At 36.9% G+C, this 17,746-nt stretch overlaps 3 protein-coding genes across 6 annotated transcripts; 2 read left to right on the top strand and 1 right to left on the bottom strand.

Moving 5' to 3' along the window:
* Positions 1-1,402, top strand: LOC107263469 (NTF2-related export protein). Its single transcript, XM_015730712.2, has 4 exons — positions 1-375; positions 757-843; positions 914-1,058; positions 1,139-1,402. Exons 1-4 carry the CDS (start codon positions 367-369, stop codon positions 1,309-1,311), a joined length of 414 nt encoding a protein of 137 aa, XP_015586198.1. The 5' UTR covers positions 1-366; the 3' UTR covers positions 1,312-1,402.
* A 481-nt stretch (positions 1,403-1,883) lies between these two features.
* LOC107263465 (tyrosine-protein kinase Abl) lies at positions 1,884-12,019 on the bottom strand. 3 transcript variants are annotated; one of them, XM_015730696.2, is made up of 14 exons: positions 11,198-12,018; positions 10,397-10,550; positions 10,052-10,161; positions 9,619-9,917; positions 9,406-9,547; positions 9,200-9,330; positions 8,859-9,121; positions 8,610-8,781; positions 8,282-8,537; positions 8,041-8,175; positions 7,835-7,970; positions 7,596-7,723; positions 6,341-6,552; positions 1,884-6,118 (listed from the first exon to the last, which is right to left on the bottom strand). In XM_015730696.2, exons 1-14 carry the CDS (start codon positions 11,322-11,324, stop codon positions 3,935-3,937), a joined length of 4,449 nt encoding a protein of 1,482 aa, XP_015586182.1. In that variant the 5' UTR covers positions 11,325-12,018; the 3' UTR covers positions 1,884-3,934. The 3 variants fall into 3 exon arrangements, with proteins under 3 accessions (XP_015586182.1, XP_015586184.1, XP_024936622.1); XM_015730698.2 differs by having other exon boundaries at positions 7,617-7,723; positions 11,198-12,016; XM_025080854.1 differs by lacking the exon at positions 10,052-10,161 and having other exon boundaries at positions 11,198-12,019.
* On the top strand, positions 11,645-15,034 carry LOC107263468 (anaphase-promoting complex subunit 5). 2 transcript variants are annotated; one of them, XM_025080870.1, is made up of 12 exons: positions 11,645-11,703; positions 12,025-12,198; positions 12,256-12,305; positions 12,381-12,751; positions 12,829-12,982; positions 13,054-13,235; positions 13,298-13,411; positions 13,473-13,602; positions 13,694-13,996; positions 14,071-14,192; positions 14,266-14,533; positions 14,598-14,969. In XM_025080870.1, the coding sequence occupies exons 2-12, from the start codon at positions 12,078-12,080 to the stop codon at positions 14,967-14,969; spliced, it is 2,187 nt and encodes a 728-aa protein (XP_024936638.1). In that variant the 5' UTR covers positions 11,645-11,703; positions 12,025-12,077. The 2 variants fall into 2 exon arrangements, with proteins under 2 accessions (XP_024936638.1, XP_015586196.1); XM_015730710.1 differs by lacking the exon at positions 11,645-11,703 and having other exon boundaries at positions 12,078-12,198; positions 14,598-15,034.
* The last annotated feature ends 2,712 nt before the right edge of the window (positions 15,035-17,746 follow it).

Genomic DNA, 17,746 nt, shown 5'->3' with positions numbered 1-17,746 from the left:
TTAACGTCTTCTACTTCTTCGTTTACCTGATTTGCCTGGAATTGCGCGAATTCCAAGAATGCCCATGCATGTTTTGACTCACCAAACGTAGATTAATAACATCGTGATTGTTCGATCAATATTCTTAAAACTAATAATAGAATCGGTACTGCTAATAGTGGTACCGTTGAAAACGAATATTACTTTAATCAAGACGTGACTGATGACTGAGGTGACGTTGATGTGTAAATTCGTATGAGTGTTTTCTCCCTACGAGTCACTAGAAGCACTTTGTATCTTCGTGGTGCTATTTGGAATTTGAATATACTTGCAGCTGACATAAAGCAGCGTAAGAGCATACAGTAATAATAGGAAGCACTATAAATCATGGAACAGGTATAAGATTTTATTTGCCGTAGAATCTAACACAATTTATCACTAATTAATTATTACGACTGGATTTGCATTTTGAAAATAATTATCGGATAGAATTGCAGCGTTGAAATGCAATTGTTAATTGTTCAATGTGTTTGATATGTGATATGATACAATAAACGTACTGCTTTTTCTTTAATCTGTATCATCAGTCAGAATTCCGTAACTTGTGATAATAAATGTCATTTTAGAAAAGAATTTAACGTCCATCTAACCTCAAGAATATATTTACATGATTATAATTAAATAATGATGTAGTCAGCTTTGTTTTCTTTCAATACTTTTTAACAAATATATTGATGCTGTGTATATATATGTCCAAATGTTTTATATTTTTTTCAGGATATAAAGGCAAAAATTGACCATGCCTGTCGTACGGCTGAAGAATTCACAAAGCTATATTATGAGAGTTTGGACAAGCGAAGATATGTGAGTAACTAAAATTTCCTTAGAATTATGTTACATTTGTTATGTTATATTAATAACTTATTATTTTCAGTTGATATCAAGGTTATATCTAGACTCTGCTGTTTTAATATGGAATGGTAATGGTATAGAGGGAAAAGACCATATACAAAAATTTTGGATAGACCTACCATCTACGAACCATACCATCACTACTTTGGATGCTCAGCCAATTACTGGTATGATTTTTATTAAAGGGCTGTTGGGTTTTTTTGCATAAACACTTGTACCATAAACGTAATAATGCATTGTTTCTCAGGACCAGCAGTAGCAGACCAGTTAACATTTCTAGTAAAAGTTAGCGGACAAGTAAAATATCAAGAAAAGTCATCGAAACCTTTTAATCAAAACTTCCTCATAACGGCTGTTGGAGATAAATGGAAAATAGTGAGTGACTGCTTTAGAGCTCAGGAGGCATTGGACAATAGCTAGTATTTATGAATTATTTATGTATTATATATATTTTTTATATCAGCTATAACTCAATCATGAAATAAAATCTCTCTATTAGAGAAAATAAATGTCAGAAGTATATTTTTTAAACTTTTGCAATACTGTACAATTGTTTCTCATTAATTTCCAAAGTATACAAAGCAGTATCAATGTATTTTCATTGTGTAAAATGAAAAGCATGTATAATTTGATAATTATTTTTATTTTCAATCTTATATCAATGTATAAAGCAATATTAAAATTTTGTATTGGTGGATCAGTTTGTTGGTCACTTGTATAGGGAGAGAATTTTACACGAGAAATTAAAAAATAAATACAGACATAAATAATCATAAAATTACTATAATACATATCATATAAAACATCGATTTTTCATGTCTCTTTGAATAATACAATTCATTTCAAATAAATGTAATTTCAATGACTAAGAATCAATGATTCAATCAGTATTTTTCGTTTGAGTAAGTTGAGCACGTTTCATTGGTAAAAGGGAAAGCAGAAAAATGGGGAATCAGTTTATCACAGGTATAAATAATATACTTAAACTGGGATACTGTGCCGAATTTGCCGTTTTTATAGTCCTTAGGATATCGACGAATTCAATACTGTACTACTTAGCTGTTAACATGTAATATAGGCAGTGTCATAAGAAGTAGAATTTCATCGATGATATTTTCTTTTTTTTCCTTTTAATCCAGTTCTATTGCATTCGCCTTAACGCGTAGCGCAGTCTTAGCAAAAACATACACTTGAAAACTCCCATGCAATTATTATCCGTTCACTTTTCCACAAACTGTATTTACGTCTTGATATTCCAAACAGTCTGATACTGACAGAAAGAGTCCCATGGAAGTTTCCAAATCCAGTCTTCTAGCACACGACTTGGAAGAACCTTCGCATATAATCCCTCGGTGCAAAATGGAGCACACGACACTTAAAATTCCGATTAGTCACATTGAATTTGCTTCATGTTCTGGATAATTCATATAGGCGTACAATTAATATAGCCGTTATACAACTTGTTCTATACAAATACAAAATTGTTATATTGTCCCACGGTACACATAAAATGACTTAACAGTAACTTTCGTATTTATAATCTAGTCTAAAATCTCGCGTATCGTATATACTAAGCAATATTCGTGATGTGTATAAAATTACATGTAAAATGAGATGGTGGTATGATAGGTAAGCAACTTAATTGAAAAATTAATACCTAGCAATTTAAAATGGCTTTGTGTCTTCATGATGCTTCGATGCATTCGCGTATTATTTTATTTCTCATTTTTTTTTGTTTATTCACGTATCTAAATCGCATCTTGATAAACCCCTTCATGCCGGCACACTACATTCATTCTGATTAATTGTAAATTTCATATTTACTATTGCATAGTATAGCTTTGAATTTTCCCTTAAAGCTGGTTCAGACCATGCAGAATGTATATATGATAAGGCCATGTCTCCAGGCCCAAATGCATTTATTGCACCATGATCAATAAATTCTGATTGAAAATTTCGAAGCCAAGTATCTCCTTTGTACTTTGAATATAATATAGTGTACAATTTGCATGTCAATTATCGAAACAAATGTGATTAATGATCGCGTACGAAATACATGAAATAGCATGATCCATCCTTCCGTTTACCACATGGCAACGAACAGCTACTTTTTGGTAGATTTAACTTGAGACCGGAGACACCTCCGCTTTCTAATACGAAGAATAATACTCGTTATAGAATAATTACGTTTTGAAAAATCATTATTCGTAAAATTTATTCACATTAGTTATTCGATGTCGCTACAAACGCGATGTCTGTGATCCATGAGATAGAGAGTAACAGGATACCGGAAAAACAGAGATTCAGAAATAGAGGGAATAGTCTTTTGAGGGATCTCGCTAATGACTTGGATACATATATAAATATATATATGTGTGTACCTACATATAGGGTGAATCGAATAATCAGCTTTGAGTTAGAACAGCTGCAGATTTAGGAGTATCCAAAACGGATGGGTTTAAAGGACAAGATGACATTTTTACAAGCATTATGCTTTTATACAGGATGTTCCGTCTAAGACGCCCAACAAGGTTATGGCTTCGTATTAAGAAAGTACACCTGTGCTTCCTCATTATTTGGGAGATTTCAATTCGACTAAGAAATGGAAAATGAGACTGAACTTCTGACCTCGTGATACTGTAAGAGTACAGAGTAATGGGGATACATGGACGTGACCGCTCGGGTGAAGCCACAATCCTATTAGACTCGTTAAATGAAACACCCTGTACAATTAAGATACTTTTTAACGCACTGATACGAGAGAACTGACTGAATAGCAGTATTTGAGTACATAATTGTGTTTAAGAGGATATCAATCAAAACGTAATATTCGATTACAGAACAATTTCACCTTGTTCGAATAAAATTGTTCATCTTTTAATATATGTATATCTATTAAAGTGCGATCTCAATTATTTTATTCACCCTAGTTGCAGCAAGTACCTCTTCGGATCAGGTTACATATACTTTCGTCTCCCCACAGAAACTCAATAAGGAAATACGTAACTTCGCTTTTGATTTCTTTGCCATCGAACGTGATTCTTTATCTCTGTACCGTGTTCATTACGTCCTTTATCGTGTTTTGAACCTCACTCAGTAGTCTTGTGTTCTCTATGATATTGCGTGTACCGGCAGCTCGCAATTGTCTCGCTTGCAATTCCAAACGGGTGAGCAGGTCGCGAAATTGAAACCTCGCGTGAGGCGCTATAGCAGTGTCCGTGAGATTGACACACATCCCATGAAGTAAGCCTACTTTGTCGGACAGCTGAAGCCAACTAGCCATTATTATAGTGGGGCTCCCTTTAAGATTTAAGATACTGGTTTCAATCACGTTTGAAATTTCCATCACGTTGTGCTTTGCACCCTTAGATTCGGCAGCCTGCTTTGCAGTCTCTTCCTCAGTCTGTGGCTTGTTACAATTTGGCGTTGCGTATATAGAAGATGCAAAATGCTTACTCGAAGACACCAGGGCTTTTGGTGGTTTAGCTGGGACAACAGGTTTCTCCACTTCGACAGATGCTGCAGGAGGCCATACTCTTGAGTATTCTTTACTTGTTGAACTACGAGTAGATGCACCGCTATGATCTTCTGGAGAATCCTCACCAGGATCAACGATATCCTGCTTACTTGCACCTCTCGTACTTAACTTAGGACTCAGTGGTTGATTATCACCAGTAGCTTCTTTATTTTCCCACAGCTTTTTCAAGCTACTGATACTTCCCGTGCTTCGACGTTTATCGTCTGCCGGATCGTCCGTCATGGATTCTGTGGAGTCTGTAATACCACTGCTGACTTCTTCGAAACGCTTAGTTCCCTTTTCTTCTGCAGGCTTCTCGACGTTGTCCACCTTTCGTAGTCGAGCTTTGAAATCGATTATTTGACCATCTACGTTTTCCTCCTTCTGGGTATTAGTTCTCTTATCCACTCGCTTCAATTTGAAGCCCACGTTTCCGGTATTCAGGATGCCTTCAGTTATCGGTAAAGCTGCATGCACTTCTTTGTAGGATCCATACTTCTCAGGAGCACTTTGACCGGATAAATGATGTTCCTGGGGTACAGTGGAACTGTCTGTGATCTTCAATGTGGAGATTGCATATTCATTTTGAAACGTGTGCTTGTTAGCGTCCATGCTGAAGCTAGCGCATAATTCAGAGAGCAATTGTGAGGCGGGGTCAAGGGGTACTGAAGTTGTACTGTGAGAAGCATTGACTTTTTTAGTTAAACTGCCATGTTTCATGTCAGCACTTTGCTTTATTTCATTTATGAGCTTTAATTCTAGCATCTCCTTCATTCCCGGCTTTGAATTAAATGTACTCGCGATGTTATCTGAAGATAGCGGCGGTGGAGGCAAAGGCGGTGGAGGTGGTGCTTCGTCAGGAGGAGAAATAGGAGCGGTTATTTCCATTTTAGTATTTGGATTAGGTTCCTTAGCTCTGTACGGGACTTTTTTATCGTCACTTGGCTTACCAGCGTTACAGGGTACTTCACCAGAAGGTTCCCGACGTCTGAGACTGACTCCAAATCGCGAACTAGCTTCCTTTACAGAAGGTTCCACATTCCTTACGTCACTATTTCTCTCTTCCTGGTCATCTGTAGCATCGTCCTTAGACTTCCATTCTGTTTTCACCTTTCTGATACCTACAGGCGATCCTGTAATCTTCATATGAGTATCGCCACTTGGTGATGCTGTCACAGGAGGAGGTAAATCACATTGATCCACGGGTGGGAATAGTTCGTTAGGTGGAGGTGGCAAGTCCAACGGTGGCGGTGGAAATTCCAAATCAGCCAATGTAGGCTGTACCGATCTCGAGGGACTGGCAGTTCTAAAGGTGGATGTATTAGGTGCGCGGAAGGTCCTCAGGCCAATACTCTCAGTGTTGTTCTTCCTAGCAGCTACAGCCCTGCTTCTTGGCGAATTAGGCGGTTGATAGGTGCTTACCACACCACTTGAAGAGTTACTGCGTGTCATTTGCGGCTGATTGCGTAGATTGTTTTGACGGGGTGAAAGAGAGCGATGCTGAGGTGTATCCACGGAGCTGGCGATTTCGTGATGCTCCACGGCACCGGAGAGTGGGGACGCCACGGCGACACCTTCCTGATTAGAAGGCAATCCACTCTGTCGAAGAGATTCCAGGTAGGCACCAATTCTAGCACCCTTCGGCAGGGTACCGTAGCGATTGATAGCCCTTTTAACGTTTTGCACCTCCAGGGCTCCCACGTGCACCAACTGAAACAAAGCGGAATCCTGTGGCGGCAGCACTCGAGTGATCTCAGAGGACTATTCAAGCAGTGCTATATGCATTTACCGTCAAACGTACTCTTAATCAATTGTCAAATAACTCGGTAGACGTATTCGGAATAACTGGGACTGTCAGGTGCGGCGATTCTTTGCCGTCTGACTACAACTACGCGTCACAAGCCCTGTCGACATCACGCAATACCATTATACCTTCTGCGGTAGTACTTCCTTAGACGGGTAGGGTCGTGTTTTAATTTGTTTCTGATTGCACTGTAAGTTGGATACAGGTTCTGGCGAGGTGGATGGCTGAGGTGGGAAATTCCCCTCGGCTGTTCCCTGAGACCCATCTCCATCGTCGTCCGCCTCGCAACCTCCTGTGGTAATTGACTGTGTGGCCATTGTCACGAGATCTCGCGTGATACCTGAGTTGTCATTCAATAGAGAAACAGTGTGAACGATAAATCGTCGACATCAATAGCAATGCTTCGATGAAATAAGTATGAATACAGAGGCGGGTGTATGTATGATTTTGCGTTTATGACAGATTTCAGAGTAGAGTGCGGCTTTTCTTGAATGCGTATATTAGTACTTATTAGTACTGGATAGTATTCAGAGATTATAGGCTGCACGCAATATCCAATCGTGTATGGGTCATTCTCCGTACTATTTATTTATCCCCGTAATTATTCTGAAATTCATTATTCAAATATTCTAACGAACCACTAGTAGCATTGTATGACTCTGCGATGAGCGGGCAATTTAAATAGCCAAATGGCTTCAATATCATTATTTTCTATATTGATATACTTGACGGACTGTGTTATTACCAATTATAATATCAACCTCAAGATTTACTAGATGTAAATTGAAATGGACAATAATATTGCACGACTTTTCCCATATGTAAAATTCATCAGTGTACAGGACCGTTAGTAAACTCACGTAACACTGCTTGAACGTATAGAAAATCTTTAACGAAATAAGGAGATAAACAGAAGATAATAATGACACGTGTAATACCCATAAGAAAATGACAAGTTTGATCTACCGTTTGAACTAATTGTTACATCATGCAGAAATATACATATCCTCTTCATTCGATGGAAAGTAAGATTCGAATAAAATAATGATGGAATATGCTTAGCTTTCAAGTAATAGTACTTAAGGCAACGGTCGTGTTCGCAACAGCGTACGACTCTTATACAATGCATCGGCTTATAGTTGTACATCGATACAACGTTCAGGGAGTTATGATAACTTGTCAATTAATCCGAAGATTTGACGCATTCTTTGACATACGTATTGAACGGTTCGATTCCAGGAGAATGACCCACGTACATTAAGCTTCGATTCGCTGTATGATATGCAAAATGAAAGTCAAGTCAAACCAAATTGAAATACAGAAAAAAACTAATAAAAGCAGCACGTGCATACGTCATTACGCTTAATTGGTGTATTGGAATACCTTCAAAAATCTTATCAATACCATTTAGATCTGTGCCATCATCAAGTGTCACCGCGCTTACGTCAGTACTCTGTTGGTCCTGTTCCTGGTAGGCAGAGTCCCGGAAAGAGCTGCATGACGAGAGTAGACTGTAACAGTAATAAAGTAAAATGTATATTTTAACATGTTGTGCACTAGACAAGGTCGATATGACAGATTTTTTTACTGCTTTATTAGTTTGCGTAAGATGATATAAATACCTGGTACGTTTCGGTGGAGCTGGGGCCTGTTTTCCTTTCTTATTTGTGGAACGTCGCATTTGAACAATATTGCTGTTGCTTTTGCTCGAGAGTCCTCCCATGAAAGTACTTAGCTTATTAATCGTACTTACGCCGTCTACAATAAATTACTTCATTAAAAGAAAGACGGTCAGAAAACTATAATAGAGACTATTTCAGATTCTTACCTTGAGTTAAACCTGATGTAGACAATTGATCCGATACGAGCACTAAACCGTGTATATTCCCTGTGCTCCCTGTCTGCGTCTTCTTGTAGGATAACAAAGGAATCTCACCGCCACCTTGTAGCTGTTTCTCTACCTCTGGAGTAAATAACAAATATATATTCTTAATAATGTTCTTACGTTGACATAGGGTTTTCTTTAGGAATTTGCTAAGATTTTCAAATAGATATATCGGAAATATTACCCTCTGTAATACTGGACTCTTGAAACATATTTTCCAAGGAATGATGTATTTCCTTGAAGGTGGGACGCTCAGAGGCAGACCATTGCCAACATTGACGCATCAATTCATAGACTTTCGGTGGGCAGCCAGGAGGACACTCCATTCTGTAGCCCTTCTCTAGCATGTGGTAGACGTCCGTTAGATCGACACCAGGATATGGAGACATACCATACGTTGCTATCTCCCATAATAATATCCCAAATGCCCATACATCAGACTGCAAAGATAACAAGACATGTTGAGACTTCATTATATCCACCAAGGATAGATATATGCATCGATATGTTACCTTAGTCGAAAATTTATTGTAAGCCAGCCCCTCGGGGGCTGTCCATTTTATTGGAAATTTGGCACCAGCATGAGCAGTATATGTATCATCTCTCATGAGACGAGCTAAACCAAAATCTGCGACTTTTACCAGATGATTTTCACCGACAAGACAATTTCGTGCAGCCAGATCTCTGAAAGTGGATAGGAGATTATTAAAAGGTTTGATTTTTTATTTCACATATATTTTGACTTGATTTGCCAGACATACCTGTGAATGAAATTTCGACTTTCTAAATAACTCATGCCACTTGCGATCTGTGTAGCCATGTGCATCAAGACAACGGCATTTATCTGGTGCTTGCTTTCATTGCGTAAATAATCCAACAGATTTCCTTTGCTCATGAATTCTGTTATAATATAAAATGGAGGTTCTCGTGTGCAAACCCCTAGTAATTGCACTAAATTCCTATGTTTCATTTCTTTCATAATCGCAGCTTCTTCTAAAAAGTCTTTGAGTGCCATGGTATCTTCCTACAGGAAGAAATAAACTTAAATGGAAGATCGTGTAATGAGGTGCAGTATTAAAAAAAAATTAGACGACTCTAGTACCTTTAATGTTTTTACAGCTACTGTCATATTATATCTCTTCCATACAGCTTCGTATACGTCACCATATTGTCCTCCACCTAACTTATGCCTCATTACGATATCCGTTCTATTGATTTCCCATTCATCTGGCTCTGCAAAGTAAGATATGACCACATAATTTAAAAATTATCAAATACAATATTATTTATATCGAGCAAAAGCTCTACCTGGACTAAGAGGAAAGACTGTTGGTTTATTATGTTTCGGTGCTGGATATAGTAACTGGGTAATGAGGCCATCCGCTAGCATAGAATGATGATGCACCAGCTCGGCCAAGGTATTAAACTTACTCTCTGTCGTAACGTACATCTGCAATTACAGAATGTGTAAGGAAAATCGGCTTTGTTTAATCGTCTTTCTACAGAGTATAAGTAACTAACCTTTCCATCGCTGTCCTCATTAATTCTGTAATGATAAACCCGGCCCTCGTATCTTAAAGAAATGCTACGCTGTCCAGGACTACTCTCTGATTCTCGAACGAGGAAACTGCCATTTATGCCAGAGCTCAACAAATATTCAGCAGCATTTCTTGATATTCTTCCATGATACCAAGAGTGTTTTTCCAGAGAATTTACAGGGGTGACGTAATTAGATGGAACCCAGCCTACTTGGCCAGTACTTGAATGAGCTTCGCACCATTCTCCACTTTTGTTATAACTTAATATACGAACTTGTTCCCCTGAATTAAAACATTTTTAGTTATACAGTTTGTTATACAGACTTCAGAACTACTTATACTCTACGGTACAAGGGCACAGGACAAGCTACTACTTGGATACATGCAGAAGCCGTTCTAAAACAAGTCTAATATACCTTTTTTTAAACTAAGCTGATTCTCCCCACCAGCTTGAAAATCATAAAGAGCTACGAATAACTGCGGATCGTCTTCTTCCTGTGCTAAGAGATTTTCTTTGCTTGTCCACCTGTTATAAGATAAAATTTTCTCAAATACCTCAAGAAGAAATTTGGTGCCCGTTGTATGGTTATGGAACCATATGTTTAAAGGAATAAAAAAATTTGTGCAGTGAATCTGATTCCATAATAAATTTTTCAATATTTCTCAAATACAGTATGATTTTTTTGTCTGACACTGTGATAAAACTTTATATGAACTTATCATAAAATTAAATAATAAAAAAAAATAATTTATCTATTTACCTATTGGCAGCTTCCAGAAGTCCACTACTGGATACACTGGCATGTTGCTGAAGATTGGGTTGTTGAGAAATTGATTGAGCACTTGAGCCACTAGGAGGATCTCCTTCAGGCAATGCAGGGATATGAGGTAGAGGTCTACTTTGCAGAAGTGCCTCTGATAAGAAAAAAAAGCATATCACATTTAAATGCGAATTTATAAGGAAATTTCTTGCAGTAATAAAGAGGCAGAAGTTTGACAAGCAGCTCCAATATATACATCTATCAGCTACACTGATAACAAACAATCAAACTATCAATACAAATGGTGGATATGACTTGAATGAATCACTGATCAGTATCTATAATCACTACCATCATTATCTATAGTAAAATATGAATGCAACACTCTAACATAAAAAAGGCTGACAAACGTTTCTCAATAAAGAATTATTGATAATGTTGATGTAATTTTTAAAAGAGGGCAAAAACTGATAGAAGACCTTCCGTTTCATTGATAAACTTGGTACAGGACGTTTCAAAAATAGCCACCTACCATCATGGAGCACGCACAGTGCCCCATGGGAAAATGAATAGATATGGCAATAAGGGGGGAGGGGGCAAGGAAAGAATGTACTTCCTGTTCGTGTTGGTTAATGTAGTCGGCATTTTAATTAATGCTGTATCGATTACACGCAATGGCTCCTCGATAATCTAACCTGAGCTAAATGCAGCCTCATCGAGATCGTATTCCGGAACAAAGTGCGAGAAAAAGAAATGGAATATGCGGCGAAAGGGCATTAATAAAGCATTGATAAAATTTACCGCTGTGCTCGGTGAAAATGTTCGATCCGATAATACGAGACTCCTTGGGGTTCCTCGGTTGTTTCCGAGTTTGTCGTATTGCAGACCCGGCAGGAATCACTCTGTCTTTAGTCTGTTGGGCACCCATAGTTCTTCGATTAACATGCCCTTATATTCCGCCCCGGCCGCAAATATGCCGAGGACGAGTACCTTACACATCCACTTCCGGCGCGCTATTTCGCTTTTACATTATACACGTTCTAACGAGCACATCACGGTGCCACTTTCAATCACAAATCACTATGACGGCGCCTATTCACATTTTTACATGTCAATTACATTTCGTTGCTCTCGCCATATTTGACAGCTTTGACGTCGATTATTTAGTTTGTCGGTGCATTACTGAGGGGCAGCACGACGAGGGCGAGTTTTCACTGAATCAGCAATTGTAGTTGCCGGTACAAGTTATATACGAATGAATTTCCGTGTGTTCGCCAAATGAGTTTGTCCAACTGTATCTGTCCAAGGTTTTCTTATGAAAAGTTTCTTGCATCGTTGACACTGAGATAAGTAGGGAGATTGCAAATGAGCCGATTTTTGTGGACCAAGCACTGAGTGCCACCCGACATAAATCCATGCGTCTCACGGAGCTACGGATACGAATATGACGCGTAGTATTACTATATATACTCGACTAATCATAAACGGGAGACTGGTTCGAGGGTCCACCGCTTAGGTGGCGCATCCACGCCGAAATAAAACTTGGACCATGAAAATCAGCTCATTGGCAATCTCCTTACTCATCTCCGGTTCACATGAATAATCGCCTTTATGCATCCTAATGACAGCCGGCTCTTGCGGTATCAACTGGTTTTTTCAAACATAAAATATTTCTATAATTATGCATCAAGATTTAACAAATATTGATGCAAATTTAAAGAAACCACAAAGGGAAATACTTACGCCGTATAAAATAGCAGTTGTCATGTTAATTAGAGAGTATTGCATGGACCGAGAAAAAGGTATAGAATGTAATTAAGTAAAATATTTAAAATTGAAATTGTATTCATTTTTTTTAGCTATATTGGAGAGACGGGATTTTTGCATAGTAGCATTGAAACTTATACAGGTAATTAGTGAATACTGAATAAAAAATATTTTATATTTCATTTGTATTAAATGTTTGTGTTTGTCATTTTTTCAGTCTCCAGATATGGATTTGTCGAGTTTATTGAATATACTTAATTCACCAGAATATGTTCTACAACGTATCGGTCGTCACCTAGATACTCATTTATGTGAATTGGCATCGAAAGAAATTGAGGGTTTATTGGATTTATTTGATAGTCTTGGTCGTCTGACGAAACCTGCTTTGGACCACTCTCTTTCTTTACCTGCTCTCAATAAGAATTCTGTTCTTGGATTGTATGTCCGACGTGTTATTGTTTTGTTTGAAAAATTGACATTTTACCAGGTGGTAACACTCTATAATGCATTATGGAAGTATATAGAAAAGTACATTGACACGTCAAGGCTATCTACAAAGTCAAAGATGGATGAATCTGAAAGTTCAAAGTATGCAAAGACTCGCGTAAGAGGTATTTAATCATATTTCCAAAAAATGTAATATCATTTAAAATATGTTTTATTAGAGACAGATACATTTGGGGTGGAAGACAAGCGGAGCTGCTTGTGGCTCAACAGGCACATGCATTGCAGACAGATGAGCAGAAAGCTTTGTCTCCTAAGGAGCTTCAAGCTTTTGTCCATGAACTTCTTCAATGTAGTCCATATTATGCAGAAGCTGTATGCAATATTATTTTAATATTGAATATAGTAAGTATGATTCAAATGTAACTTATCTTTATAACTTTCAGCATTATTTGAGTTACCTAAACTGCTTACGAGTGAACGAATATTGCGGAGCGTTGGATAGCCTTTATCATTGCTTCGACAGGTTTGCGCCTTTAGAAAGTAGATCTGCTCCTGAAGATGGATCTCGAACATTTCGTTATGCAGCTCTAAATTTAGCTGCGTTACATGCTCAGTTTGGTCACAAGTAAGTTATCATATTATAAACACTAAAATGTATGATATTTTAATCAACATAACTTTTCTCAGAGAAGTTGCCAAGTCTGCATTAAAGGAAGCAATTATGTTGGCTCAAGAAGCTGGCGATAATGTGTGCCTGCAGCATGCACATGCTTGGATATATCGCTTAACAAATCAACAGAAGTACGATCTCCCCATTACTGCATAATATTATTTTTCTTAATAAGAATCTATACTATTACAGAGGTCTCCTAATCGAGCGATCTGTTGGAAAAGCAAGTATGCTAGGAATTACTCATACGACGAGTCTTGGACTCATAGCATCAGCTCATCACTCCGCATTAGAAGGAAAAAATCCTTGCCAAGTATTTGAGGTAATACGATATATTAATGTGCACTGTAGATTTTATAGTCGTGATTGGGAAGGGTTAATTAGATTACATTACAAGCTTTAATGTTATTTAGATTCTGATCAAATCAGATGTGTTGAACTGTCAGCACTCGATGGTAGATCTCATGTCTATGACTTATGCCGAAAAGGCAGCATTGTGGGCTTACTATGGTAAGACTGAAATGTCATCGATATGTGCTCAATTGTTACTTCTTCACAATAGTGGTGATAAAAAGGAGCATATGTTCAATGGACCTTCGACGTGTCAAGCAGTCGTTACTATAGCAAATATTTTAGTTGAGTTTGGAGAGTACAATTTAGTTAATGTTGTATTATCCCACGCCAAAGAAAGATTCCCCAATGAGCCAAGTAATAAGGTAAGCATATACGAGATAATTTGTTTAAAAATGAATCAAAACTCATAATAGTATCAATATACAATTAATTTCAGATCTGGATGTTAAGTGAACAACTTTACGAGTTTGTTCAATCGATGAGACATGAAAAATGGAGCGAAGCTGAAGCCATAGCTATGCAAATATCGAGTTTGGATCCATTAGAAAGTAAATTTAGGTAAACATCAGTTCATAATATTACTCGTCTACTGGTAACATACTTATATTAACAATTATTTAAAATATATTAGGCAAGCTGAAGTCTGCTTAGCTAAAGGCGACTATCCAAAAGGACTTGAATACATCAGCACTATTGAAAAGACAGACAACATAACGCCACAAAATAAAGTACGAGCAATGATACTGTCAAGCCAAATAATGTGTGCGTCGATATTGCCAGGAAGTGGAATAGCTGGATCAAATTCCTTAGTGCTTCTTAACTCAGCCTTAGATATAGCTGTTCGACATCATTTATCTTACTACAAAGCCTTGCTTGAAATGCATCTTGCTAATATACAAGTGAGTATGTGTTTTTCAATGTACAGAAATAACTTATTAATATCATTAATTAACTGATTTGTAGTTAGTAATGGGCATGCCGAGTCAAGCAATGCGCTTAGTTGATAATGCCATTATTGAAATACTGAGCCACGGTGGATGCTATGATCAAGGCAGAGCTTTTGTTCTCTATGCTAAGTGTTTAGTTGCCACAGCTCCAGCAAGTTCCAACAGCATAAGAAAATCCGCAGTACAAGAAGCCATTAAGGCGTTGTCGAAAGCAAAGGATCATTTTAATAAAGTCGAAGCACTTGGTAGAGTCAAGAACACATTGTACCTGCAAAGTTTACTTTACCACGAGTTGGATCATAAAGTGGAACGTAATCAGTGTGCCTTTGAGTTTCGCGAATTGGATGTACAGTTTCCTACAAAGTTAAATACTATCACCTTGTATTAACCTAATTTAATACTGTACAGAATCGTCAATAATATTCATAATAAAAAAGATAGTGATTTCACGTATGTGACCTATGATTATCAGTAACGTCACAGTTTTTAAGTAACAAGTTTCTTTGGGTAAAAAAAATGGTTTGTACTTAAAAACACACTGTTAGGCTAGGTATGTATATCGATTTATTTATATTATTTATATTATGTACAAAGTAGGCTCTAACCATATTTTGGGCGCAATGGATAAACCTTTTATATACATTTATATCATTATAGGTACACCAAAAATCTTTGCAGTCACAAACGTATATGTACTCGATGAGCTGCGATTTTTTTTATATCTCGTCGTTTGAGTAGTATACATAGCTATTCCGTTTAAATTTTTTTGCTGTCGAATTAATTCAATACCTCTTTATACGTTACTTTAGTGTACAACAATAGCCCATATAACATTCATACACATTTTCACGTACGCTCCATAAGCAATGTTGTCGATATCGAAACAAAGTTATAAAAATATGTGTATTCTTACTGTTAACTGAATGCAAACTATTTGAACCTTCCGTTTGACTTTGTCTGCAGTTGTCGTCCTATCCGCCAATCTAATATGAAGGGAAATGCTGATATTTTAAAAAATCTTTTCAATCATCAGTTGCGTTATTGATTAACGCATACAATACGAGCTTGGGGAGGTTTCGGCAATTATTGCCATGAGCTTATTTTGTTTATGTCTAAAGAGCTGAGATGGCAAGAATATGAATATACATTGTCATAATGAGCTTTGGCCGTGTACTAAAAAGGCACTGAACGTACAGTAAAATCAGCCACGGTAGATATAAACGGTTATACGAGTCTCATAATAAATACCGAATAAATACTTTTGTCATTTACATTGCAAGATTCTTTAATCTTGCTTTTATCAATCGTTTTTATTAATCATCAATAACAAAGAGAATGAAAATGATAATATACGACCATGACCATAATATAAACTGCATGCAGTGGCAACGGTAATAAGAAAATGATTATAAACGTAAATATTGTTCATGGCCGAATGAGTGGTAATAGAAAATTCAAATTAACAGATTGGGCTCTATTTGCCATGTAATAGTTTAATTCAATATATCTTCTGTTTCTATCCATTCTGTCATCATCCATAAAAATGGCTGATTTAAAAGCAGCATTCCTCTCATCTTCAGAAAAGGTTTGGATGGTTTTTATCGTGGTGCTTATTGTTAGCATTCGCTATAAGTTAACGGTACAAAGTTTATTCATAAGCCACTTTGATTGGCCATTATGTATATATTGACGCTCATGAGTCGAGACGATCATTCTTTATTTTTACAAAATAATTCTAGCATAATACTATATCGTGTACTCTAGGAAAGTGCATACCGGCGAAAGAGATAGAGATAAAAGGAAAAAAAATGGTATACATCAATCGAACACAGAGCTAAACAGATCTCTTCTCTTTGACTGAGCACAAATGAATTGTACAATTTTGAAAGATTTGTCTTATATGTTTGCACGTTATACGAATTCTATTGTACAGATAGACTATTATATAAGTAAAAAATGGCATTGCTAATATTGTTATTAAGCAGTAGTTAATTGTTTCAAAGGAACATTATTACTGCCGACTACGTTATCGTTTCTTTAATGATACATTAGTTTCCACGGTCGACTTATGACAAAACGTAAAGCTGGTCGTAGCAATTAAAATGGAAATACCGATAAGACGAACAAAGTTAGCAGCAGCTACGTTAGAAAGTGGAGCGTATAGAACCAATTACAATTTCTAACCTCTGAATTGTTTATCGTTATATCTCGAAAAATACGAAACGATACGATCATTTTGATAATGCACTCCTAGTATACGTTATTCGTAACTGTGAATGACAACTTTGTCCAATTCGTATAACGTTACATTACACGTAATTAAGTAACGAGGACTATTACTCCGGCAATTACCTTCATTTACGTTTTATTATTTTTTTCTTCTAAATTTAATAATCCGTTTAGAGCTCTTTAAATGTTTCAATAGCATTGCATTCGCATAACAGTTATACACCAAATTGGAGATTTCGATAATTATTCGAAGAGTCACACAACGTTACGTTTGATTAGTTTACAAGATGTTAATTACAATCCAGACTTGAATATCGAAACGATGGCAACATACCATTTTGATCGTTTGAAAAGTTTGCACACACCTTTGAGATATAATTTCGTTCATTCTCTTAGTTCTTTTATTTATTTTTCACGATAGGGAGCGGGGAGGCGGTTCTTAATTAAATTGTTAATATTTGAATAAAGAGCGATTGGAGTAAATTCTAATTCTTAAATTATCAATAGCTGTGCCCATTTTCAAATGGGCACTTTACGCATCAAATTAAAAGATTGGCGTCGTGTCGAAAGAATTTTGGGATTTTACAGACGAAGACAACTAATTTGCGTCTAGTGAAATTACAGTCAGTCTCACTTGTTAAGAATATCGGCAGTTTCCAGTATATGCCCTGATTCAAACCTCGTGCACAAAACTATAGATTTTTAATAGGTAAAGACAGATTCGAAATAGTTTCCAGCATCTCTTCGTAATGCACTGTCTTGTAATGCTAGGCCGCACTAATTCTAAAATATGTTTGTACGTTTGGCAGCACGCGACCAACAAAAAAGTAATGAAAACTAAAGAAAAATTCGAGAAATTAAGAAACGCGGCGGCAAAGAGTACCAAATAACGATTCAAGCAACCCCGTAAGTACAGAAAATAAAAAGTAAAACGAA

Source organism: Cephus cinctus, unplaced genomic scaffold, assembly GCF_000341935.2.
Source record: "Cephus cinctus unplaced genomic scaffold, Ccin1 Ccin1_scaffold0153, whole genome shotgun sequence".
NCBI lineage: Eukaryota > Metazoa > Arthropoda > Insecta > Hymenoptera > Cephidae > Cephus > Cephus cinctus.
This window is presented reverse-complemented; position numbering and strand designations above follow the sequence as displayed.

Bases quoted from the DNA above. Each gene is read 5' to 3' on its own strand.
- LOC107263468 (XM_015730710.1), top strand. From the start codon at position 12,078: ATGCATCAAGATTTAACAAATATTGATGCAAATTTAAAGAAACCACAA. The intron at 12,199-12,255 runs GTATAGAATGTA...CATTTTTTTTAG, and splicing joins TTGCATGGACCGAGAAAAAG to CTATATTGGAGAGACGGGAT. The intron at 13,236-13,297 runs GTAAGTTATCAT...AACTTTTCTCAG, and splicing joins CATGCTCAGTTTGGTCACAA to AGAAGTTGCCAAGTCTGCAT.
- LOC107263469 (XM_015730712.2), top strand. The intron at 844-913 runs GTGAGTAACTAA...TATTATTTTCAG, and splicing joins GTTTGGACAAGCGAAGATAT to TTGATATCAAGGTTATATCT. The intron at 1,059-1,138 runs GTATGATTTTTA...ATTGTTTCTCAG, and splicing joins GGATGCTCAGCCAATTACTG to GACCAGCAGTAGCAGACCAG.
- LOC107263465 (XM_015730696.2), bottom strand. From the start codon at position 11,324: ATGGGTGCCCAACAGACTAAAGACAGAGTGATTCCTGCCGGGTCTGCA. The intron at 9,331-9,405 runs GTAGAGCTTTTG...CTTACTTTGCAG, and splicing joins AGTCTTTCCTCTTAGTCCAG to AGCCAGATGAATGGGAAATC. The intron at 6,553-7,595 runs GTATTCCAATAC...ATGACAACTCAG, and splicing joins TATTGATAAGATTTTTGAAG to GTATCACGCGAGATCTCGTG.